The sequence below is a fragment of the Aquarana catesbeiana genome, linkage group LG03, assembly GCF_042186555.1.
Source record: "Aquarana catesbeiana isolate 2022-GZ linkage group LG03, ASM4218655v1, whole genome shotgun sequence".
Classification (NCBI taxonomy): Eukaryota; Metazoa; Chordata; class Amphibia; order Anura; family Ranidae; genus Aquarana; species Aquarana catesbeiana.
The window spans coordinates 68,495,294-68,522,526 of NC_133326.1; the positions used below are offsets into that span (position 1 = coordinate 68,495,294).

At 41.8% G+C, this 27,233-nt stretch overlaps 1 protein-coding gene across 1 annotated transcript in view; it reads right to left on the minus strand.

The window, feature by feature from the left end:
• The window catches only part of SLC12A1 (solute carrier family 12 member 1), a 199,763-nt gene that overhangs the window by 125,861 nt on the left and 46,669 nt on the right, over positions 1 to 27,233 (minus strand). The window contains exons 7-11 of the mRNA XM_073618670.1: positions 17,304 to 17,415; positions 13,275 to 13,402; positions 10,517 to 10,601; positions 6,139 to 6,290; positions 4,165 to 4,272 (exon numbers count right to left, since the gene is read on the minus strand). Of these exons, the coding sequence (XP_073474771.1) occupies positions 4,165 to 4,272; positions 6,139 to 6,290; positions 10,517 to 10,601; positions 13,275 to 13,402; positions 17,304 to 17,415 (585 nt within the window). The remainder of the gene's footprint in view (positions 1 to 4,164; positions 4,273 to 6,138; positions 6,291 to 10,516; positions 10,602 to 13,274; positions 13,403 to 17,303; positions 17,416 to 27,233) is intronic.

Here is a 27,233-nt window from a genome sequence, read left to right on the forward strand (position 1 = left end):
TTTCTTTGCAGGGGAATAAAGAGAAAATAAAACCCATCAGGGTTTACTTCCTCTTTAAATTTCAGCACTGACATTATCCGCGCTCTGTTTCCTGCCATTCAGCACCAAGCAAGCATCTCTCTGCTTAAATAAATAGAAACAACACCCTGTGCTACCCACAAATGTGCAAATTTATAATAAACCTTTATATATGTTGCCGCTACTCATGTTTTCCTACATCCAATAAAATGTATATGTATAAAAAGTGCAGTGCAATAAAAATAATCAAGAAATAAATGTAAAGATCAATCAATAAAATGATGACAGTATTATAACACAAAATACAGTATACACTATATTGTCAATAGTATTAATGGCATCGCAGTCTTGTCCGTAGGGTTCAATATTGAGTTGGCCCCCCTTTTGCAGCTATAACAGCTTCAACTCTTCTGGGAAGGCTGTCCACAAGGTTTAGGAGTGTGTCTATGGGAATGTTTGACCATTCTTCCAGAAGGGCATTTGTGAGGTCAGGCACTGATGTTTGACGTGAAGGCCTGGCTCGCAGTCTTCGTTCTAATTTATCCCAAAGGTGTTCTTTCGAGTTGAGGTCAGGACTCACTCATGCATGTCTTTATGGACTTTGCTTTGTGGACTGGTCCAAAACATTTGGGGGAGGGGGATTTATGGTGTGGGGTTATTTTTCAGGGGTTGGGCTTGGCCCCTTAGTTCCAGTAAAGGGAACTCTTAAGGCATCAGCATACCAAGATATTTTGGAATATTTCATGCTCCCAACTTTGTCGGAACAGTTTGGGGGTGGCCCCTTCTGTTCCAACATGACAGTGCACAAAGCAAGGTCCATAAAAACATGGATGAGTGAGTTTGGGGTGGAGGAACTTGACTGTCCTGCACAGTCCTGACCTCAGCCAATAGAACACCTTTAGGATGAATTAGAGCTGAGTCTGCGAGTCAGGCCTTTTCGTACAACATCAGTGCCTGACCTCAAATTTGCGCTTCTGGAAGAATGGTCTATCTATCTATCTATCTATCTATCTATCTATCTATCTATCTATCTATCTATCTATCTATCTATCTATCTATCTAGATAGTACTTAACAATAAATTTCATACACCACCAAATTAGTGCCCCTGTGATTATTAAATGTCCATATATCACCCAAAGTGCTGATTTAAAAATATCTATCATTCACAACGTTCAATATTATTCGACCAAGGATCAATTTAATCCAAAACTGTGAGTTATTTCTGCAACCTTCAACAGTGTTTGAATGCCACCATCATCCGCACAAACCGCTTTTACCTATGTATATTTCCCACTCAAAGGTTAGGTCACAATACGCCTTGCCCTTTAACCAGGGTCAGTAGTATCTCCGGGTATTCACCAAATCTATCAATCAGTGGTCATCAATCCTCTCCCAATAGTCAGCTTCCCATCCAGTCATAATCGCTTTAAAAAAGTTGTTTTATTTTCATGTATTGTGTATTGTTAGCTAACCTTTGAGTGGGTAATATACATAGGTAAGCGGTTTGTGCAGATGGTGGGGGGCGCTCAAACACTGTTGAAGGTTGCAGAAAATACTCACAGATTTGGATGAAATTGATCCTTGGCAGCTACTCTTTTTTACTCGCTGACATGCTATAATAAAGAACATAAGGGATTATGGAGTTGCCAGCCGTTCCCTTCATTGACTCATCTGTCTATTGGTGTTGAGAGGACACCTCAGCCTGAGCACCCAAAAGATGGTTTCCACTAACTCCTGATACCTTGTGGCCCCATTGTTCAGCATGATGCACCTGCTGTCTGTATTGTCAGTACCTCCTACTATTATTTCCAATTTACTTTAGAGATACTTTCACAAGAACAAGTCTGTGAATGCCTTGGAAGTTCACAGATTTCTGCATGAATTCCTTCAAACATGCGATCTGGTCACAATAATTTACAAACTTAAACTGCCTCAACTGATAACACACCTTCAATGAAACACACATGGGCTGATTAACTAGAGAAGTTTAGAATCTTTCCTCTAAAATTGTGTGAACATTCACTTCAATTATCCAGTCACACGGAAAGCAAATTCCTGCTCACTTTGAATACCCAATCCTGTGCAGGTTCTCTTCATTTGACTGGATAATTGAAGTAAATGTTCACACGTTTTTTTCAGTTAAGATTCTCAATGTCTTTAGTAAATCAGCCTTAAAGTTTAAACATTGTGGTCAAGTTGGCCAAATTTGTCATTCCCCACATTTGAAAATTGGTAGAAGCTCTCTTACCAAACAATAACTGCCAATAAACATTTTCTGTGGCTGCTAAACAGACTTCTATAATGCTTTAGACCAGGGGTACCCAAACTCTCTAAGAAAAGGGCCAGTTTGCTGTTCTTCAGACTTCAGGGGGGCTGGACTGTGGCCAGCAGGAGTGGAAGTTTTCCTGGCATCAATTAGAGTAAACATTACCACATTTTGCACTAGGGAGAGGAATAGTGCCCCATTGTTGGCGTCAGTGGGAGAAATGGTGCCCGATTGTTGGTTTCACTTGGCAGAATAGTGTCTCATATCAGTGAGAAGAACAGTTCCATAAGGGATAGATAAAGGTAAGCAAAGCACCGCATCTGGCCCCAGGACCGCAGGATGGAGACCACTGCTTTAGACTATAGATTATTACATTGACATTCTCCTGTAAACTTTCTTACACTACGGTTTTGACTTCATTGTTTGCTCTATGATAGTGAGTTGTCTTGGAAATCAAAAGCAGCAAAACAGCCTTCACCCGTGTTTCCCAGTGTTGTCGGTTTGCACTGTTTTATTCTCCAAAGATTGTGTTGCATGTTTCTAATAAAGTGTTGTACTTTTTGTCTTTTCCATCCACAGAATAGTGCCCAAGGTGCTCTATGGAACTTTCAGGTGGCCTTTTGTAAACCGTAGATACCCACCAAACTTGGAGTTCATCCATTAACATCATTTTTTGCAATGTGTTTTATTATGTACACATAAACATAGATGAGGTGTCTGGTGTTGTTTTATGTAGGTCCTTTAAATTTACCCTAGGGTTCTATTTCAAGGACAACTTGATCACAATTTAATACAAGAGCAGACTCAATAACTCATGTTTTTTATAGGTCAGGACACCCTTGAACATCTGTAACCTCATCTCTCTGACTAGAACACCTGGGTCAAAATAGCCCCTTTTCAGGATTTTATTCAGAATTTTCAAATGATTTTTCCATTAAAGACTTTGACTGTTTAAACCATTTGTCTTTAATGATATGACAAGTAATATGATATTTCTGACATTTGTTTAATCTGGCCATTTTTATATGTTATTATGATAAAAACAGATACAAATCTGGGCAAATTTTAAGAGCCTTCAAGCCAAATATTTCCAACATTTCATTGCAATTTTACTTACTAAGAACCCCACAAGCCTATCCTGAAAGTTTAGATGTTAGGCTCGGTTTACACTACTGTGATTTTGACTCCATTTGCAGTGCAACTTTGATGCGACTTTGGTTGTAATTTGCATATGGTTTGCATAATCTATGGGGCTAAATCACACTGTAAATTGCACCAAAGTAGCACAGGAACCTTTTCCAAAATTGCATCACATTGGGGGAGATTTACTAAAGCTGGTGCACTCCAAATCTGGTGCAAGTGTGTTTGGTAACCAATCAGCTTCTAACTTCAGCTTGTTCAATTAAGCTTTGGCAATAAAACCTGGAAGCTGATTGGTTTCTATGTAGAGCTGCACCAGATTTTGCACACTCCAGTTTTAGTAAATAACCCCCACAGAGTCGCATTGATATAAACAGGCGCCGTTGAAAATAATGTGATTTTGCTTGTCATGCAATTCTCTGCGACTCAAGTCGCAACTGAAATTGCACTAGTGTGAACCAGACCTGATCACATAATATTCAAGCAAACATTCAAAATAAGTGCTGGGTTTTCACTTCTGGCCAGCAGATGGCCTGCAGGACAGCTGTTCAACTTGCAAACAACTGTTCTCTATGTAGATTTACTTTCCAACTTTCTAGCCCCATGCAGACAGGGACTGTTCAGGACTATTCAGAGTGAATGTATGGACCTCATATGAAACAGTGCACACTGTGCATCTTTATAAAAAAAACATGGTCTATAGACAAGCAGAATGTCAAGAAAATAGTTTTCTCATACCTGAAACACTTTGGGTGCACTAACTAGAGATGCCAATGCTGAAGATAGAGTGGCTGAAAAAATACCAGCAATAATCAGAGGGCCAAATCCAGACACCATACTCATCACCTAAAGAATATAGGAGAAAGAAATAATTGGAATCCTGTATATTGCATGTTTTGTTTTATCGTTAATAATAATACTAAATATAAATATAAATATATATATATATATATATATATATATATATATATATATATATATATATATATATATATATAATATATTATATATACATAGTCCCTTTTAGATTATGCTGAGGAGCAGAGTCCTCTAATTCCTTTTGTATTGAACTGTATTGCAACTGTACTGTACAAGTTGTTGGTGCTCTATCAATCCTAAATAATAACACTGGTGGCACTGGTGGGCACTGACAGACGGCACTGATGGGCACTGACAGGCAGCACTGATGGACACTGATAGGTGGCACTGGTTGGCACTGACAGGTGGCACTGATGGACACTAATACTGTAGATGGCACTGACGGGCAGCACTGATGATGAGGTACTGACGAGTGTTACTGATTGGCACTGTGATGGGCACTGATTGGAACTGTGATGGGCACTGATTGGCACTGTGGTGGGCACTGATTGGCACTGTAGTGGGCACTGACTGGCAGCTGATGGGCACGGTTTTGTAGATGTGGTGGGCACCTCTCATGGGGGCTGCACTGATAATCAATGTGCTGCTTATCAGCGCAGACCCCCCCTGACAGGGAGAGCCACCGATCGGCTTTCCCAGTCAGCGCGAACTGAGGAAAGCCATTTACCGGAACTTTCTGGTTCACCCTGTGATCAGCTGTGATTGGTCAGAGCTGATCAAGTTTTAAGAAGCCTCCGTTAGAGGCTCTTTACCACGATCAGAGTGACACACAGCACCAGCGCTGCCGGCATGGTATCCTACTGGACATCATATGACGCCCAGTCAGGATAACAGAACCATCACCTGGCCGTCATTCTGCTATAGGCTGGGCTGGAAGTGGTTGCATAGCTGCATACAGCCGCCTTCACCCATTCATGTCTATGGATAGATGTACTTAGCTCCAGGACATCCAGAATTATGCTGCATGTTTTTATGCTGCATTGGTAGGGGCACTCATGTACATGAAGCCTTAAAGTGATTGTAAACGATCACCTTGTAAAACAACCTATTCCATTTAAAATAGAAATGAAAGGTAAAACATTTGTGTATGGATATAAAAAAAATTATAATTACCTTTTTTTCCCTTTTATATATGTGTTCACATTCTCTCTGTTCTCAGCTGCATAAGAGCTGGGGAAGAAGAAACAGCAGCACACTTCCCAGTGAATGGCTGTGTGTGTGTGTGTGTGTGTGTGTGTGGGGGGGGGGCATGTCAGGGCAAGTCTGATCATTGGAGGAAGGCATACTGCGTTGCCAGCATAGTTAGATAACTGACCTCAGTGTGTTCTTCTGCTTAGTGTGGATCGTTTTAAATAGGAAAGGTGATGGACTGGCAGGGGCACCAGGGATTTCACACAAAGGAAGCAATATAAAGAGAAAAGGAGACTTTCTCACACAAGTACATAGTACAGCAGGCACATACCAGAAATATCAAATGTTGGGGTGACAAACACTTTAATATATTTTTAATATAATACCACATAAAGGAAGACTGTCCCGAAAGAGCTTCAACCAGGGTAAGCTTTACAGATGACCCTTAGTAAGATACACCATCTTGCTTAACCACCCTCTTAGGAATGGAAACAGTTAGTAGGAAAATATCACATAATTGGTTATTGAGGAAATGAATCTAAACTGTTTCGCTATTATGAATTATATTGACCTAAAGGCACCATTGAGAAGCTAAACAGAAGGTTATTGGCAATAATGAAAAGATGCGGTAAAACACTCCATTATGTTTTATGCCTCATACAATGTGCATTGTTATAGCGAATCCCAGTGATCAATACTCACCTGCATGTTATTCATCAGCCCGTAGTTACATTTCTGAGTATTACATATGGAGAAATCGTAGCCGAGTTGGCAGGCGGCGGATCCATTGCAGTATAAGGCGGATGTGATTGTGTCATTGATGTTCCCGGTGGCGTCACGTACTACTGATGCAGCTTCAAAAAAATATATTACATTGTTATATGTGTTACTATATTCATCATTATTGTAATCAACAAATAAAGATAAACATAACCATTGCCAACACTGTAACTGTAAAATCTGATGTGATTGAAAATGTATTTTTGCTGAGCTTCTGTACCTCATGCAAAGATGAAAGACCTATATTTTGTTTTAGGTCAAAAATATGAGGCAACCTGTTCAACACCCAAAAACACAGTGTAGGCAGTGATGGGAGAAGATGACCAGAGGAAATTTGCTCTGCTTCATTATCATAATGGAGCTACAAAGGTAAGTATCCTTTTACACACCGATGGTCCCTCAGCCCCTTCACTTAAAACACATTTAATTGTTTTCGGTGGAGATTTTAGCTTGTACTTGGATTACAGTTTATAGGTAGGAGGGTGTTCTTTCCGGAAACTGTATGCAAATTTCACTATGCAAATAAAAAAATACTTCTGGGAAATTCTATTGCAGGCTTGTATAGGAATGTCTAACCCAGCCTTTCTCAACCTTTGAACACAGAGGAACCCTTGAAACAACTTTTTGGTCTTAGGGAACGCCTGCTGAAAATTACTATATCTACAACTCGTGATATGTTAGTGTGATGGTCAATAGGAAGAATGTCCCTTACACTTGTGGTCATTGGGAAGAATTACCCCTTTACAGACAGTGAAAAAGATCAATGGTGTCAGTGAGAACATACCTGAGAGGCAGAAATCGCTCATTGCTCAAGGAACCCCGAGCAACCTCTGGAGGAACCCTGGAGTTCCTTGGAACCCTGGTTGAGAAAGGCTGGTCTAACCCATGGGCTTTTAGAAGCATTAATAGCCTTTGCTGAACCAACACACCTAACCATGGACAATATGACTTGCGCCACAGGGCCTTATCAACACGTGACTATTGGATCTGGTTTGGTGTTTGGAAAACAGAAGTTAACCAGTACCTCCAACCCTGCACTGAAGGGACCAATGGCCAACACATGACTGCCCATGTGCTGATGTTCTGGTTCTGAAAATTCTGCATGATGTTTTAAAAGCCCAGAGGGCCTTGCAGTATAAAAATTGGCATAACTGGCATTTGTTTTATTTATTAACTAGGTGGAATGGATTGTGAATGTGTCTCCAGGTTGTTTAATATGTTGGCTCTATATATGTAACACAGCCATCTATTTGTCTTATTTACATTTACAATCTATTTTAAGACACTTAAGGGCCATAACACAGGGGCCGAATATCGGGCAGCATCGGGTGGTTCAATAGAAACCGGCCAACATTCGACCCGTGTATACAGTAGTTGGTCCAACAGATGCCGGACGCTCATTTTGAAGGGGCATGGTCGAAAAAGGTCTGCCGATCGACATCCGATCAGCACTCTCAGCCAACAGCCGGCCGATGTGTTCTGGTGGGGGCCATCCCCCCCGTCAGAACAGAAAAGCTTAGCAGGGGAGATCCCTGTACTAACATTGGATAGTTAGTACAGCGGTCCCTCCTGAGCTCTTCAGTTTTTTTCCATTCAACCTGCTGGGTTGAACGAGAAAAAAAAACTGCTAATGTGTACCAGGCTTAAGACATTAAAGCTGGCCATACAGTATGTGGTTCTATCTTTTCCATCTTTCCTGCTGAATCAGTTGAGTTTTGAGCCATGGGTGGCTTTTCTATAAAAATAATAAACATGTTATACTTACCTGCTCTGTTGCAGTGCTTTTGCACAGAGCAGCCCAAATCCTCCTCTTCTCGGGTCCCTCTTTTTGTGCTCCTGGCCCCTCCCTCCTGTTGAGTGAACCCACAGCAAGCAGCTGACACAGACACAGAGCTGCAGTTTCGCCCTGCCCCTCTTTCCTGATTGGTTAACTGACTTTCATTGACAGCAGCCAATGGCACCTCTGCTGTGTCTCAGCCAATCAGGAGGGAGAGTCCACCGAGACACTTGTGGACATTGCTGGACATTGCTGGATAGAGATGGGTCTCAGGTAAGTATTAGGGGGCCAAGGGGGGCTGCTGCACACAGAAGGCGTTCTATCTTGCATTATGATAAAAAAAACCTTCTGACTTTACAATCCCTTTAAGCTGGATACATACACACTATACAACTTTTGTTGTTCGATCTCCTTGGTAAATCTAAAGGAAATAATCTAAAGGAAATTGTATAGTGTGTACTTAGATATATAGGCATTTTGGCTGTCTGAATACAATAGCCAGCAGGCGAGATTGCTCCATCCGCGTTGTTAGCTTGGATGGGGGGACCTGTTAGATTTCTTTTGTTCATGTATTAGGATACATTTGAGGTTCTATAACAATGGCAATGCTAGAGTAATAGAACCCCAGCATTTGAAGTTACATTAAAGTGGATGTAAACCTTCTCCTATACCCGGTGAAGTGAACAGCCTCAGATGATACACAGAGATGAAACAAACAAATCTCCCTACATAAGTTTTACTTGTATACCTGCTGTCTTCGGCATTATATATTCTTTAGAAAGTTCACATTGTGTTACAGATTTTCTATTCCTGTTAACTGCTTGCCGCCCTGGGTGGTGCGACTCTCGTTCTGGGATGCCATCATATGACGGCGTCCCAGAACAGCCGATCTCGCGCGCGCGCAGCACGGCGATCGCGGACGCGCCGTGTTGCTAGGACGCGGCGCGACCCCGATCTCTGTAAAGAGCCGCGTTCGCGGCTCTTTAACCATGTGATCGGCTGTGTCCAATCACAGCCAGTCACATGTAAACACGGAGATGCTGGTAATCGGCTCTCCTCGCCTCACACTGATAGAGTGTGTGGCGAGGAGAGCCGATCAGCGGCATCTCTACGCAGGGGGAAATCTAGGAATGTAATCAGGGCACTGATGATCAGTGCCCTGATCATCAGTGCCCTGATTACAATATAGTGTCCAAATCAGTGCCCACCATTGCCCACTCATGCCAGCAATCAGTGCCCACCACTGCCCACAAGTGCCACCAATCAGTGCCCATTAGTGATGCCAGTCAGTTCTGGCAATCAGTGCCGCCTATCAGTGCTGCCCATCAATGCCCATCACTGCTGTCAATCAATGCCCATCAGTAATACCGATCAGTGTCACCCATCAGTGCCACCCATCAATGCCCATCAGTACCGCCTATCCGTACCGCCTATCAGTGCCCACCAGTGCTGCCTATCAGTGCCCATCAGTGCCACCTAACAGTGCTCATCAGTGCCACCTATCGGTGCTCATCAGTGGCACCTATTAGTGCCCATAAGTGCGGCATATTAGTGCCTCCTCATCAGTGCCAACTAATCAGTGCCCATAAGTGCCGCCTCATTAGTGCCCATAAGTGCCACCTCATCAATGCCCACCAGTTCAGCCTATCAGTGCCCATCAGTGCCGCCTCATCAGCGCATATCAGTGAAGGTGAAAAATTACTTAGTTACAAAATTTACTGACAGAAAAAAAGTAAAAAACATATTTTTTTCAAAATTTTTGGTCTTTTTTTTTCTTTTTGTAAAAAAGAAAAAACCCAGCAGTGATTAAATACCACAAAAAGCTCTATTTGTGTGAAGAAAATGATAAAAAATGTGTTTGGGTACAGTGTAGCACGACCGCGTAATTGTCATTCAAAATGCGACAGCGCTGAAAGATGAAAAATGGCTTGGGCAGGAAGGGGGAGTGCCCTGTAGGCAAATGGTTAAACACTGAGTGTGAAGTCTGGGCATACAGCCAAGACAGCTGATTGGAGGAAAGGCAATGAGGAAAAGGTAAAAGGAAAATGAATGTGCAGTGCTGTGCTCTGACACAACAAGCTGTCTGCTAATCTATTTATAGCAACCTCCCACAACACAAAATTCAACCTGGTTTTATCTCCTGTGTCGCAGAACTTGTCAGAAGTTATCAGGCTGATAACAGAAGAACGGAGCAGGAGAAACACACATGACTTAGTGCTTTGAGGAGAGATAAGAAAACACTGCAGATATGTTCCCAGCTCAAATTTCATGAATGGGGTTTACATCCACTTTAAAGAAAATGTTTGAAACACTAATGGAATAATTTTGTAAGCAATGTGAATCATTTTGTAATTTACATCAACCTAACTTGTTAAATTCTTCTCCTAAAGGACTTACTAGAGGTACGCATTGGCACCAACAAACATGTCATCATATCTAATAGCTATGGGTTCCTTTACTTTTACAAATATGAGTAATACAAGGGGATTATAACACAATACAAACCAGTTGGCTGAGACTCACCTGCACAAATAGCTACACCCAGATAAGCAATAGTTGTGATAAGGATGGCAAGCATGGTTCCCTTGGGTATAGCACTTTGAGGATCCTGATAAAAATATACAAATGTGAATTTAGTAACAATACCTGAAAAATGTGCATGGTACTTTTACTGTATGTAAGATATTGCTTTGCCTTGTGTGTCTAAAATGGCCTATTGTGCCAAAATAATTGTAATAATGACAGGTCTCTGTAGGGCCTATTACTGCCCCTTCTTACTCTGGCCACAGATGTGGTTTTTGCACAATTTCAAGTAGGACATATAAATTAAAGTGAGCTTCTATGCATTAAGGTGAAAAAACACCTCGCTGTCAAGGGCCCCCCAGCCCCCCCATTTTACTTACCTGAGCCCGTTCACCTGCTGTGCCCCCCGGCGCCCTCTTCTCCACTGAGTCTGCCGTTGATTGGATAGATTGATAGCAGCACAGCCATTGGCTGCTGTCAATCACATCCAATGACGCGGCCGATGGGGGGGCGGGACTAAGTCATACACTTGGCATCTATGGACGCCAACTGTATGACACGGGAGTGTGCCCGCAAGCTAACCCCCTCAGGAAAGAGCTTCCCAGAGGGGGTTAGATTTAACGGGGAGGAGCCGAGACAGCCGCCTTGGGACCCCAGAACAGCAGGATCAGGGCCACTCTGTGCAAAACGAACTGTACAGTGGAGGTAAGTATAACATGTTTGTTTAAAAAGAAAAAAAATAACCTATACAACCACTTAAAAGGATAGGCTCACATTTTTATAAAAAAAAATAAATGCACATGATTTTGCAGGTAAATTAATGTGCATTTATTACTTTTTTACACTGAAGCCTGTAAACCAGGGGTAGGCAACCTGGGGCCCTCCAGCTGCGCAGAACTACAAGTCCCATCATGCCTCAGGGAGTAATTGTAACTGCCAGCCTTGCAATGCCTCATGGGATATGTAGTTCCAAAACAGCTGGAGGGCCCCAGATTGCCTACCTCTGCTGTAAATTACTGTACATGCGATCAGCTTGCAGATTGCAGATGCAATGCCAGGCTCCTGCAGACACTCAGTATAGCTGTCTGCCTGTACCCCCTGTACAGGCAAACAGGAAGAATCAATGAACTAAGAGAGCACTTATCAGCTTTCCCATAGTCCATTAAGAACTACAACGCATCTGCTGCGGTGGAAGAAGGGATTTGTAGTTCATTAACTCACACAACTCTGTGAATGAGTGATGCAGCTGTCTGGGAGGAGCCCCACCCAGCTGCACTGCTTTTAAAATTGTGACAGCGGGTATGGGGAGAGGATCCCCCGCCCGATGTCACAAAAGGGAAACAGGGGGGTGTGGGGAGTGGAGCACAATAACATATTACATGTTACACCCTATATACGGAGATATATATATATATATATTGTGTTACAAAATGTGAACTCATCATTTAAGCCTAAGCGCAGCCAGAATAAAAAAAAAAAAAAAAAAAAAAAAACAGCACAAAGGATATAACTTTCAGTCAGTAGGATGTGTCCGTAGTGCTGATGTCTCTTTCATTGGGCGAAATCCTCCTCAAAAGTGCCCAACTATGCCTCCCTTTTTCTACCTAGCTATGCCATACATAGATGCTATACTACAGCTTCTATGAATGGAAAATGATCTATGAATGGAGGACGAATGGATGATTGATAGGTCCGCCCCGTCCATTCATAGATACTGTTTCATTGATAACTAGGCAAATAGGGTAGGCATAATTGGGCACTCTTTATGAAAGCTTGTAACATCCCTTTAGTTCTACTGACCCCCGCTGCAGCGGAAGATTACTGCGGCCGGTCTGTGAATGGGGAGGATCTCACCTAGTAGAAGCGGGAATCAGCAAAATCCTATTGACTGTTATGTGCTGATTTTTGTGTTTTTTGAGTTTTTCATTTTAGCTACTCTTATGCCGTGTACAAATCTGTCGGACAATCCGACCCTGTGTGGGCTTCATCGGACCTGCAGTGGACTTTTTCGGTCGAAAATCAGACGGACTTTAGATTTGGAACATGTTTCAAATCTTTCCGCCAGAACCAGTTCCTATTGAGAAATCTGCTCGTCTGTATGCTAGTCCGACGGACGAAAAACCAACGCTAGGGCAGCTATTGGCTACTGGCTATCAACTTCCTTATTTTAGTCCGGTTGTACATCATCACGTACAAATCCATCGGACTTTGGTGTGATCGTGTGTAGCCAAGTCCGTTCATTCGGAAAGTCTGTCAGAAGTCCGTCAAAAGTCCATCGAAAGTCCGTCAGAAAGTCCGCCCGCGCCCGTGTGTACATGGCATTAGGCTTTAAAGAGTAATTCTACATTTGCAGCCAAATTGGAATTCCTACTATATATTTGGTACATGTAGTTTACCATTTTAATTGCTGTTTTTCTAACGCCAGCACTGAAAAATCCTACTTAGCTTTCTTTATAGGGGGATAATGAACCCTGTCTGTACTATTCTGGCAGATCTCATTATTAGTTGCAGACTCACTCTAAATATGCTTGCAGTATGTCAAGACACTTTCTCTTAAGAAACATCTAAAAAGGTAAGCTTTTTTTTTTTTTTTTTTATTTTTTTTTATTTTTTTAAGGCTTGCTGTGCGAATGGGAAAACATAACAATCATAAAGCAAAGTTTTTTCAAATTCTACTGCAAAAGTAGAAATTCGCTTTAAGCACTGGTTTGCCTTTTTTCAAATCTGGACTGACGTAGAACGGACCAAATTGAAGTACCTTCAAGTCTCCTGAAATATTTGCGCCTGCAAGAATTCCAGTAGCTGCTGGGAAGAAAATGGCAAAGACAGAGAAGAAGCCTTCTCCACTCCTAAAATCTGGTCCAAAGTTTTCAGCAAATATTGAAGCTGTAAAGGAAGAGTATATGTTTATTACTTTGTAATCCTCGCACATGGAAGTGATAAATAAAGATAGTGGTCAGTAAGGCTCCATTCACACCTGAGCATATCGATTTACTGTTGTTTTTCAGGCAATTTTTAATGCTTTTTTGCAGCTTTTTACAAGCTTTTTTAAAGCATTTTAGAAGTGTATTACAAGCGTTTTACAGCTTCAGACATTTTTATTTTAGCCAAAAGAAACACTGGGGGAGGAGAGGGAGAGGGAATTAGGGGTGGTGAGCTGCTAGTTGAGCATTTTACAAGCATTTTACAAACATTTTTCTACTCAAGTCAGGCATTTCTATTGAAATCTTTGGGCTAAAAATGCTTGTAATCTGCCAAGAAGAAGCTCATGTACTTTTTTGAGCTTCAGGCTTTTTGCTTCAAGTGACAAAATGCTCATATGTGAACAGTGGCCATTGAAATGAATGGGATTTTGCTTGTTGGGCGTTTTGGAGCTTCAGAGCTGAGCGTTTTACAAGCTGAAAATTGCTCAGGTGTGAACGGGGCCTTATAGGTAGCAGGAACAGTGAGTTAGGGAAGATTGCAGTCCCTTGTTATGTTTACTATGCAACTCCAATATAGTAGAGTAATATAGTCTATGTGTTATTATCAGTGAGTTACTCTTCAGTCATTGAGGGAAGTTTGTATCTACCAACTGCCTTAGAAATGTTTACCGCCATACACAGTAAAATCTGATTCTGGGATAAAACTGTTTTAATATATTAAAGCTGAACTCCGGAATAAGCAAATATTATTTAATTATAAAACGCATGTGTATTCTTCCCTGGGTCTCGGTGTGCTTTATGTATTTTCTCCAGATCTGTGTAATAATCCAGTGTGAGACTTTACCTCTGTGCAGGAGCTTCCTGTGATAAAGACCACTCACTGCTGATCCCTCTCCATGTGCAGGGTGACTGGTCTTGTATCCGCCCCTCCTATATTTTTCAGCAGGCAGCCTATAGTGGGTGGAGCCTGCTGGGTCCCTCCCACAGATCTGCTCTCTGCACAAGCTATGTACAGCACAGTGATGATGTCACAACTACTTGACAAGGCAGAATCTGGGTTTGCGGAGGCATTTGGTGCACACAGTGGATCTACTGTATATATTTTGTGTTTATCGTGGAATATAATAAAATGAAGGTTTTTTTAGCCCAAAGTTCAGCTTTAAATATAAAAAATATTGTTACTCTTGAAGTACATGTAAACCCAATAATTAAAGGGTTAGTTGAGTTCACCTTTTTGAAAAACATGAAACGGTAAATGAACTCATAGCATCCTCCCTACACCTTCTGTCTCTTCTGTACTCACCTCCTTGGATGATTATCTTTTAATGTCCATGCTATCTGATGTAGCAGATTGGGCGTTTTAAAGCCATGCTCTTTGCACCCTTCTTTATTCTGGGACAGCTCAGAATGATTCTCAGTGATCAGAACGGTCACATGTTGGCACTGTTCAGTGCCCGCTCACCACATGATGCTACAAAGCCTCTGGTTTGTATACTGCATTTTTCAGATGCCCAGAGTCCATTACTGGCTGTGTGGGCAGCAGAAGACAATCAAGGATGGAGATAAATGCAGCGGGGACCAGGGTTGTGTGATCCTGCTAATAGGGTCACAATGGTATGTCTGTAACTCTGTAACCTAATTGTACACCTGCATTGTCACACTGGTTTCCGATGGAGATTTGGCCATTTCAGCGTAGCCATGGTCCACTGTTGTCACCATCAGGAAACCCCCCTTGAGACATGCTGTACTGCCATTGCAGTATGTTGCCAGAAACTGACTGCAAAGAGGCTGGGAGAGGTCAGCAGCACATAGATGCAACAAAAGATAAAATAAAATAAAGGGTAAGAGTATTTTAGTTGTTAACAATGGCAGTTGTTTATGCTACACGGTGCTTTAGCCAAGGAAGGCCGGCTATAGACGGTTCAAATGTTGGCTGGTTCAGCAGGATCTGAACCTGAACCGCTGATCTGTTGTGCCCCTCCCCCCCACCAGAACACTCCAATCAGCACTCTCCGCCATTGGCCGAGAGCACTGATTGGGAGTCGGTTGGCTGCTGGTTTTCCAGCTTGCTCCTCTGACAGAACCAACAGAACTGACTGTCCGACAGACTGACATACACACGGCCAGAATGTCGGCTTTTTATTTTTTGAACCGGCCGTTGTCTCCCAACATTCAACCTGTGTGTACGGGGCTTTAAGGGGGAATCGTGCAAATTTCTTTCCTTAAACCCCGTTGCTGTAGAATAGAAATTTGCATCGTCTGTGGCCTACCTAAGGGGTTGATTTACTAAAGCTGGACAGTGCAAAATCTGGTGCTTTGTATGGTAGCCAATCAGCATCTAACTTCAGCTTGTTCAATTAACCACTTGACCCCCCAGCATTTTCTGGCATTTTTTGTTTACATGTAACAATCAGTATTTTTTGCTAGAAAATTTCTTAGAACCCCCAAACATTAGAGAATTAATTGGTGGGTTTTGCAATTTTTATTTTTTTTTTACACGGTATTTGCTCAGTGGGTTTTCAAACGTGATTTGTTTGGAAAAAATACACTTTTTTAAATTTGAATGCAAAAAACACAATACATAACCCCAATTTTGGGTAAAATATAAAAGTTGATGTTACGCTGAGTAAATAGAGACCAAACATATGCTTTGAAATTGTGCATGCCCGTGCAGCGGCGACAAACAGCATACATTTTACTATCCATAGACAATGCTTTAAAAGCCTTTACAGGTTACCACTTTTGATTTACACAGGAGGTCCAATGCTAGAATTTCTGCCGATGTTCTGATGTTCTAAGTGATACCTCACATGTGTGGGACGATCGCCGTTTGCATGCGTGCAGGACCGCCTTTGCTGTCACACCAAGATTGGTGTGATCAAATGCTTTTTATTTTTAAAATTGGCGCTGTTTATATCTGGGTGAACCGGAAGTGATATAAGGTCATGGGTTACTATATCATAGAGCCAAACAAAGCAAATCCAGTCGTTGGTCGGCTCTATGATCAGCTGGTGGAAGTGCTGGCTGGTCGATCGGTTGTCCTGGTGGGGATGGGACAGTCTGAGGAAGACACGGAAGTGGCTGGAGGGGGGGACATCTCCTCCCACTGCTTGTAAAAGCAATCCAGCTGCTAGTTAGTGGCTAGGATTGCTTTTAAGCCAACGTTCACACTGAGGGTCGGTTTAAAATCATGTGAGTTCAGCTGAACTCGCACAATTTCAAACCAGCATTTCAGTCCGACTTTGGGGGCGATTTGACAGACATCTGTGCGGGTTCATGCACAGATATCTATTCAAATCACCCCCCAAAGTTGCCAAAAGTAGTGCAGGAACTACTTTTGGGAATCGGAGTGACGCCATAAACTTTACAGCGTTGCACTGATTCAGACAGTCAAATCGCATGTCAAAACAGCCCGATCTGAATGTAGGCTAAAAGAGAGCCGACGGTGGGCTCTGAAAAAAATGCAGTTGCAGGCATCCTACCGGTATAACCACTTGAATTCTAGTGACATACCGGTATGTCACTGGTCGGCAAGTGGTTAAGCTTTGACAAAAAAAACAAACTGGAAGCTGATTGGTTTCTATGCAGAGCTACACAAAATTTTGCACTTTCCAGTTTTAGCAAATCAACCACAATATGTAATTCAGGCTTCTTCATGATTTCAGGGCTTCCGATGCTTTGATTCCCTATTTTTGGGGCTCACATTGAAACCAAAAAAAAAGAGGGGAAAAAATAAAAAAAAACCTTTGCCAAGAATATTAGGTAAAGCAAGTATGAATATAGTAAGAATGGTAAGTATGTTTAGCACACAATTCCCATACCATATTTGCTTTCAATCCAAAATATATGCAACAATAGTTTACCTTGGTAGTTAAAGAATCCTCGTGATCTCTTTTCCTCTGTAGTAGGAATAACGGTTCCAATGAAAAAATTGGCAATGGCAATGAGCAGTATGATCAGCAGAACAACCTGAGTCTGGTTATAAAAGGAAGGTTCGGTGAGCGTGCTTACAATTTAGTGTCTGGATTCAGATAGTGGAAACAGGTATACTACAGTCCATCAGTTACAGCTCAGTAATAGAAAAATAGCAATAAAATTATATATGTCACCATTTTCAAAACGTGTCTTGGTACAATTTCTACAATATAGTGAGACTATAAAGACAGCCTGTTTCGTATATTGTTCTACAATAAATGTACAATATTGCTTTAGGTTTCAGAGACCTTCGCAAACAAGTTATACATTGGGGAAAGTACTGTATTTGCAGTTAGCTTAGCCTTGAGTTGAAACTGTTAGTTTACAACGAGCTCATGTAATAAGAGAATTAAGCCTCGTACACACGATCGGATTTTCCGCAGACAAAACCTCGGACTTTTGTCCGAAGGGCGTTGGCCAGGAACTTGTCTTGCATACAAATGGCAAGGAATTGTCGGTCAACAAACACGAACGTAGTAACGTACTACGTTGTTTTTCAGCTCTTTAGCGCCACCCTTTGGGCTCCTTCTGCTAATTTTGTGTTAGTAGAAGTTTAGTGAGTGTTGATTCGCACTTTTCATTTTGCACTTTTCATTTTGCGCTTTTCAGTTTGTTGCTGAACGGCAACCAGACATGTTGCGGAATCGGAGGAGAAACTTATTATTTATTATTGGCCTTGGAGTTATTGCTTTGACCCAAGTCCAGTCCAGGAACAGGAGGAGTTCTTGGACCAAAAATTGGTTGCTTTATTAATCGTGGCCAATTATGTCATATGCCTTTGCTGCGGGAGCTCCAAGAGAATAATCCGGATGATTTTCGGAATTATCTCCGGATGACGGACCCCTGCTTTCACCAACTCTTGGAATTGTTGACCCCCTATATTAAGAAGCAGGACACAAGCAAGAGGCTTTTATTTTATTTTTTGGTTGAATAATAATGATTTGATTTGGTATATTTTCTAATTTTTTGGATGCATAGAATGCACTTTTTGTTAAGTTCTATTAGCAGATAGCATGTCTAATTTTATTTGTTTTCTTTTTTAATGCACAATAAAAAAATTGTGGAGAATAATACTTGGCTATGTGTTTTACTTCAAATGACAGTTTGAGAGTAGGCAGTTATATTTAAAAGATTCAATGTAAAATTGACAAGGGACACCAACATAGTTGTATCTTTGATCTTAAAAACGACGGGATAATGGTGTTGTGGTAACTTGCACCAAAAAAAAAAAAAATAACAAGCATTATAGTATTATTCTTGATATCACTAGAAAATAAAAGCCTTTTAAAATACGTTTGGCAGAACTCCATCAGTATCACCAGCAAAGTAGCTTCATTATTATCCCATTAAAGAAGAAGAGAATGTGCGCTGCATTTCGACATTTCAAAATTTGCAGTGTCACAAATGTTAATTTTCCATTACGAACGCTAGTTTACAAGAACCTGCTTCTAAACTGAAAATGAGAAACTAAAGTAAATACTTACCTAAACTGACACCAAATTATATTTTTATTTTCCAAAAATAATCCATACACAACTAAAAGCTTATCTGTGGTCAAAATGTAAAGTCATATATTAATTTCCAAATTGTATTTTAATTATTTCTAGTCTGCTCCTATTAACCACATGCGGACCGCCAACTGTAGATGCACTGCGGCAGGGTGGCTGCTCTGCGCCAGATCACATACCTGGTACGTGATCTGACACTTCCGGGTCTGGGGCCACCAATCGCCGGCATTACTAGTAAAAAAATAAAAAATATCCCCTATTTTGTAGACGTTATAACTTTTGCGCAAACCAATCAATATACGCTTATTGGTATTTTTTTTTTACCAAAAATATGTAGCAGAATACATATTGGCCTAAATTGATAAAGAAATCAGATTTTTTTTTTTTATTGGATGTGTATTTTATAGCAGAAAGTAAAAATTATTGTTGTTTTTTTTTCAAAATTGTCGCTCTTTTTTTGTTTATAGCACAAAAAATAAAAACCGCAGAGGTGATCAAATACCACCAAAAGAAAGCTCTATTTGTGGGATTAAAAAGGACAAACTTTTATTTGGGTACAGTGTCGCATGGCCGCGCAATTGTTAGTTAAAATAATGCAGTGCCATATCACAAAAAATGGTGATTAAGCTAAGACCCTTTTCACACTGGGGCGGCAGGTCCGTTAACGCTGTTTAAGAGGTGCTTTTTGGTTTTAACCTCCAAGAAGGGGTTAACAAGGGGTTAAAAGCACCTGTGTTGCGGCGCTTCCGAATCGCTTTTCAGGCCTGGCAGTCACCGGCCCCCCAGCCCCCTCCCATTTTACTTACCTGAGCCCCTTCATCTCCTCGGTAGGGACGCGCTGTCCCTCTCTCCACGGGGTCCTGGCTCTTGATTGGATAGATTGATAGCAGCACAGCCATTGTGTCCCACTGCTGTCAATCAAATACAATGACGCGGGCGCCGGGGGGTGGGGCCGAGTCCGGCATTCGTGTCTGTGGACGCAAATGCTGGACTCGGGAGTGCGCCCGCAAGGTAACCCCCTCGGGAGAACGCTTCTCCTAGGGGGTTATCTGATGTGGGGAGGAGCCGTGAGAGCCGCCGGGGGACCCCAGAAGAGGATGATCGGGGCCACTCTGTGCAAAATGAGCTGCATAGTGGAGGTAAGTATGACATGTTTGTTATTTAAAAAAACAAACAAAAAACAAACGATCGTTTACAATCACTTTAAAGTGGAATTTCACCCAAAAGGAGAAGTTTCGCTCTCCCTCCTTAACATTTGGGACATCATTTTTTTTGGGGGGGGGGGGGCAGGTACCTTGTTTTGCAAGTACCCACTCCCCCACTTCTGGTCAGATTGCCTCAGTGATCTGAGCAGAAGTTCGGCCCCCCTGCTCCCCCCGCAGACTTCTGGAACATGTCACAGGTCCCAGAAAGCTGCAGAACCCATCAAATAGCATCAAATTGATGCTGCATCCATATAGGTGAGTATGATTGTTTGTTTTTTTTAAAAACCTGAACTTCTTTTTTTAAAAGCGGTATTAAACCTAAAACTGTAATATATTGCAGCCTACTAATTCTTAGATGTGGTGGCTGCATTTGTTTTCTTTTTAAGCTTTTTTTTTTTTTTTTCAATTATTTTAATATTATTTAGCTTTTTTTTTCCTTCTGTATTCACCTGGTGATCCAGCCAGTAACACACCTCCTGTATTAGAGTGCATACACTCTGGATGAAGGAGCAACAGAGACACCTTTGGACAGCAGCATTGTCAGTCAGTCTGGGGGGGGGGGGGGGTGTTATGCCGTGTACACACGGGCGGACTTTTCGACCGGACTGGTCCGATGGGATGAATCCGTCAGACAATCCGACCGTGTGTGGGCTTCATTGGACCTGCAGCTGACTTTTTCGGGCAAAAAACTGACGGACTTTGGATTTGAAACATGTTTCAAATCTTTCTGACGGACTTGAGTCCGGTCAAAAAATCTGCTTGTCTGTATGCTAGTCCGACGGACGAAAACCGACGCTAGGGCAGCTATTGGCTACTGGCTATCAACTTCCTTATTTTAGTCCGGTCGTACGTCATCACATACAAATCCGTCAGACTTTGGTGTGATCGTGTGTAGGCAAGTCAGTTCGTTCGAAAGTCCGTCGGAAGTCCGTCGGAAAGACCGTCGGACCTTTGATGCCGAAAAGTCAGTCCGTGTGTACACGGCATAAGATATACTAGCAGATTTAGATACACTAACCAATTGAAGCCAAACAGCTAATGCTTTTTAAGCAGATACAGCAACAGTTTTGTTCCTTTTAGTATAAAGGTTTTACATAAATAAATATAAGATGACCATTGTAAGCATCACTGCCAGTGGTAAATGGTTCTTCAGGACAGCTTGTTCTGTTGAAAAAACAACAGACTTACTGGTTGGATCACCAGGTGAAAGTAAAGGAAAGAAAACTCTAAAAAGAAAACGAATGCAGCCGCCATACATAAGAATGTGTAGGCAGCAATATAATAAAAATGTTTGCTTTGGGGTTTAATACCGCTTGAAATGTGACAGTCAGCATGCTCAGGCCTATAATCCAAAGTGCAATGAAAATATAGAAAATGCAGCAGCCCACAGCATCCAGCCAGAAAACACCCTTCATTCATCTGACTATATAGTCAACTGAAATCGGATTTGTAGGCTGTGCACATCATCAGTGCTCCTTGCTGTGCCTTACTGAATAAACATGATTGCCTATACTCATTACTGGAAGCTATCTTCATGGTATACATAATGATCTCCAGTTTGCTAGAAATCTCTGGCTCATGAACAATAACTATGAATGACAATTTTGAATAATAGTTATGAAGAGACTAGATGATGCCATCGGCTCCTGGAGACCTGACAGGCAGAATTAGATACACTAAGTATATAAAGTTGATCAGTTGCTAAGGGTTATTGCACAAAATCAATAATGTCCTAGATATAAATTGAAAAGTACTTGATCCAGTAATTTCTTTATAGTCCGTGTGTGTGGAGGATATATAACATGATGCCTGATTTATATTGCTGAACACATTTGTGAGTTAATGGCCTTCAATTGGCTAAAAATATTACCTTTCCCAGGTACGATGTTAAAGTCCAAAATGACATAAATTTATAATGCAATTAAAGGTGAATGCCCTTTCCAACTAAATTTCACAATCTAAAAAGAATTTATGACTACACATTCCTTACTTTTTTAACTTTTGTTATTATTGTAACCCATGACAATTACCGATATTTATAATGTGTGTGGAGACAAATGCTAGACATCGTAAATTGAAGGTTTATGACACACAATGTAGCTGGTAATGTGAATAACGTTACAAAGACAAGTTCTCTAAAGGCGAGATAGCGGAACAGAGGACAAATAAGTCACAGTGTTATGGTCCATCATATAACATTACCAAGTTATACATCTGCTGTAGTTAAGTCTGAGTTTTATGGTATTTAGTGATTGCTCCTAAGTAAACTCATCATGATGCAAAGTTCATGTAGTGAAGTTTCTCCTCATTTGATCTTCCATAACACACTGAAGTGTCTATAAAATATGTTGGATAACCTTAAGCCAATGTATTATATATATTTATGATCCACCATTATTATACAGACTACCTGTTGATGATAAACTTGATGTTTATAACGTATAGAACAGTAAGTTAATTTACTGAGTTCTCGGAATCTAAACACTTCAAATCCTCAGCAAAAATGATTGTAGGTCTTGTCAGTATCAAGGTCTCTGTCAGCAGGGGTTAGTACCCCTTTCAGTAAGGTCCCTTCTTTGGCTATGGCAAGCGGGTGGAGTCCCTCTAAAAACATGGTATGGGAGGATTATCAGGCAGCAGACTGATGGAGACAGGCTACCCCTCATATACGCTATGTAAGTCTCTAGCCTGGGAAGGCGAGTACCCTTCAGGGAAGGTTGTAGAGACTCAGAGAGAAAACTCATCATGATGCAAAGTTCATATAGTGAAGCTTCTCCTCATTTGATCTTCCATTTATGATCTGCCATTATTATACAGACTATCTGTTGATGATAAACTTGATGCATTTATAACTTATAGAACAGTAAGTTAATTTACTGAATTCTTAGTATCTAAACACTTTATATCCTCTGCAAAAATGATTGTCAATATCAGGGACCTTGTCAGCAGGGGTTAGTACCCCTTTCAGTAATGTCCCTTCTTTGGCTATGGCAAGTAGGTGAAGTGCGGTGTCCCTATAAAAACATAGTGTGGGAGAAGTATCAGGCAGGGGACTGATGGAAACAGGCAACCCCTTATATACACTATGCAAATCTCTAACCTGAGAAAAGGAGGACCCTTCAGACGAGGCTGTAGAGCAGGGGTCTCAAACTGGCAGCCCTCCAGCTGTTGTGAAACTACAAGTCCCACCCATCATGTCTCTGTCTGGGGGAGTGATGCTTGTTACAGTCAGCCTTGCAATGCCTCATGGGACTTGTAGTTTCGCAGCAGCTGGAGGGACGCCAGTTTGAGAGCCCTGCTGTAGAGACTCAGAGAGAGACAACTTATTAGAGGAGGACCTACAAGGAGAAGTATATGAGAGTTGGCCAGACACTTTGTGTTATGATGTTGAGCTGTGATGTTGAACTATGTTCTGCATGTGGAGTAATTAAGTTGCAAAATGATTCAAGAAATGCTGCTTCCATGGAAAAATCATTGAAAAGCTAATTGTTATTATTGAGATGGGCTCAGGCCAGGAGAATGTGATTAGTCAAGATAGCAGAATCTCTCCCCTTACAGGTGTGTGCGTACCCTATTTTATCTCTAGCATGAAGGGAGATGGGAGATACCCTGGCCGGCTTGGTGGGAGCTGGCAACGAATCAGAGGGGCTTTCAACCCCTTGTCAGGCCAAGTGACCACATCACGGATTTTCTAGTTGAAGGACAGCATTGTCCTTTAATAGGTGGCATTGCAGAGCTATGACCCTGGGTTCAAAAATATCCAGGGCCCTATCTGCATAGTGTGTTGTGTGAGTTTTGTGCTGGGTGTTCCTTTTCTTCTGATATTGCAATTTCAAAAGCAAAGAGGTAGGCTAGTTGGTATATGAGTCAACTACACGTCTACTTGTCTCTGTGATTGGGATATTAGTGTATATGACATAATGGGGTTGATTTTCTAAAACTAGAGCGTAGAAAATCTGGTGCAGCTGTGAATGGTTGTCAATCAGCTTGTAACTTCAGCTTGTTCAATTAAACTCTGACAAAAATACCTGGAAGCTGATTGGTTACTATGCAGAGCTGCACCAGATCTTGCATTATCCAGTTTTAGTGAATCAACCCCACTATCTTGTACAGTATAAAAGAAAAATCCCACTCTAACTTTCAAATGAGATATTCTGTCACCAGTAGAGTGCAACCCCACCTCCAGCATACCCATTGGCTTCTTTTTTTTTACATATCCTGTCCTTGGCACACTCACCTCACTTCCCAGTATTCATGCCAACCCTGAAATGGCCTTTTCACTACTCTTAGCTGTGCTTCCTATATCACGTCCAGTATATAGAATAAAAAAAGGAGAGCACTCATTCAGGTTTACACCCTCAATGAGTATGCTCTCATGTTTCTGTCTATTCTTCTCTCATTGGTACTGGAAACTTCGTGCACACAGCCGATTTTAATCACATGCACTCTCTCCTTAGCAATGTTATGCCGCGTACACATGGTCGGACTTTCCGACGGCTTTCCGGACTTTCGGACTTTCCGGCTCGATGTGAGCTTGTTGTCGGAAAGTCCGACCGTGTGTATGCTCCATCAGACATTTGCTGTCGGAATTTCCGGCCACAAATGGTTGAGAGCAGGTTCTCAAATTTTCCGCCAACTTCACTTTGTTGTCGGAATTTCCGATTGTGTGTACACAAGTCCTCGCACCAAAGTTCACGGAATCAAGCAGAAGGAGCCGCACTGGCTATTCAACTTCCTTTTTCTCAACTCGTCATACGTCTTGTACATCACCGCGTTCTCGCGTTCGGAATTCTGGGCCAACATTTGTGTGACCGTGTGTATGCAAGACAAGTTTGAGCCAACATCCTTCGGAAAAAAATCCACAGTTTTGTTGTCGGAAAGTCCAATAGTGTGTACGCAGCATTAGAGTTTTCTTCCTGTATATCAGCTTCACTTCCTATTTGTTCAGTGTATGAATACTTATGCACTACTATATGTGAAAAATGCCCAATGCAAAACTTGAGCACTAGAATTAAAGATAGATATAAGAACAGCTGTAACCACTAAAAGTGACCTCAAACCACTAAAATGGAAATTATAGTAAAATGTACCCCTTTTACTTGAACTCCCTATTTGTTGCCATCCTCACTGCTGTCATACCCTCCTCACTCCTCTACTGCACATACTGCTGGCTAAGGCACTTCTTCAACATTGTATATCTGCTTCCCATCCGGGCCAATTCTGGCACTTTGCTCCTACATGTAAAAATTACCATTTTTTTTGCTCGAAAATTACTCAGAACCCCCAAACATTATATATGTTTTTTTAGCAGAGCCCTTAGTGAATAAAATGACGGTCGTTGCAACTTTTTATGTCACATGTTTTTTGCGCAGCAATTTTTAAAATGCTTTTTTTGGGGAAAAAAAGTTTCATAGATTAAAAAAAAAGCAAAACACTAAAGTTAGCCCAATTTTTTTGTATAATGTGAAAGATGATGTTACGCTGAGTAAATAGATAACTAAAATGTCATGCTTGAAAATTGCGCATGCTTGTGGAATGGCGCCAAACTTCGGTACTTAAAAATCTCCATAGGTTACCTGTTTAGAGTTATAGAGGAGGTCTTGTGATAGAATTTTGCTCTCGCTCTAACGTTACTTCACATGTGTGGATTGAATGCCGTTTACATATGTGGGCGTGAGGTACGGATGCATTCGCTTCTGCATGCGAGCTCGTGGGTACAGGGGCACTTAAAAATTTTTTTCTTTTTATTGCTTATTTTATTTTAATTTTTTTATTTTTACACTTTTCCTTAAAAACTTTTTTTGATCACTTTTATTCCTATTACAAGGAATGTAAACATCCCTTGTAATAGGAATAGTGCATGGCAGGTCCTCTTTATGGAGAGATGTGACATCAATAAGACCCCACATCTCGCCCCCAGGCTGGCAAGCCTGAGATTAAAAAAAAACCAGGACGATCTTGGCTTTCCAGCTGACTACAGGGCAGTATTTGCAACTGCCAGGCCGGGCGTGACGTCATAATGTTGCGCCCAGGCCTCCGAGAGTCATAGAGATGACCAGGGACCATCTGTTCCTCGGAAATCTCTATGGTCAACTTCCGGCGCCGGTGGACTCCTTCTCAGGCTCGCTGATCGCACGGGCGAGCCGGTAGAAGCACCGAAGGGTGGCTGGAGGGGGGGATGTCCCCTCCCACCACGTTTAAGAACAATCAAGCGGCTCATGTACCGCTATGATTGTTCTTACGGTGCAGGGAATCACAAGCTGAAAAGAACAATACTGGGTTGATGCCTGTGGGTGCAGTCATCAACCCAGTATAACCACTGAAATGGAAGGACATCCATGTACGCCCTCCCGGCATGAAGTGGATATACAGTATTATTCCCAATCTTGCCTATTGCAAGTATGTATGATGAGGATAAAGTAGGACTAAACAAAAATTGAATAATTGATATTTTAATGCAACACTTTTACCTGTAATGGCGTGAGGTTTTAATTCAGGGTTCATGGTGCCCTTGGCCAGTGGTTTTCAACCAGTGGGCTTTAGCCTGCTGCAAGGCTGTGGACTCCCTCCTGATGGGCCACGGCCTCCTGTCTGCTCTGACAGAGAGCTTTAAGCTGGTCATACACTGATGGAAATTCAGCTGGCTCTGCAGGGACCGACCGAACTGTGATCAGTATGTGGCCATACCCACTTCAGCCGCTGATCAGTGTATTCTGACACTGACAGCAGCAGGTGCCACTGTCAGAATACAATGTCCCATTGAGGGGGATCTTTCTAACTACTCACTGGCTAACAGTGTATGGCCATCTTTACAGTACCAATAAAATAGCACACACTAGGCTCCAGCTTCTCTATGAGTACAGAGCGGCAGCCAGAGCTGGCTAAACAGAGGCTTGTAGCTTTGCCCTCATTTCAGGAGTTGGCAGGAGTTCGGGACACTGACACTGTATTGGGGCCCAAGCTGTAGGCAGGAGCTCCATCTTGGTGAAGGGAACTCATTGATCAGCTCAGAGCTGCACCACAAATAGAAAGAAGCCTTCTCCAGCTATCTGGTCCAACTGAGCTGCAGTGCACACAGTAAGTTGACAGGGGAGCTTGCAATCAT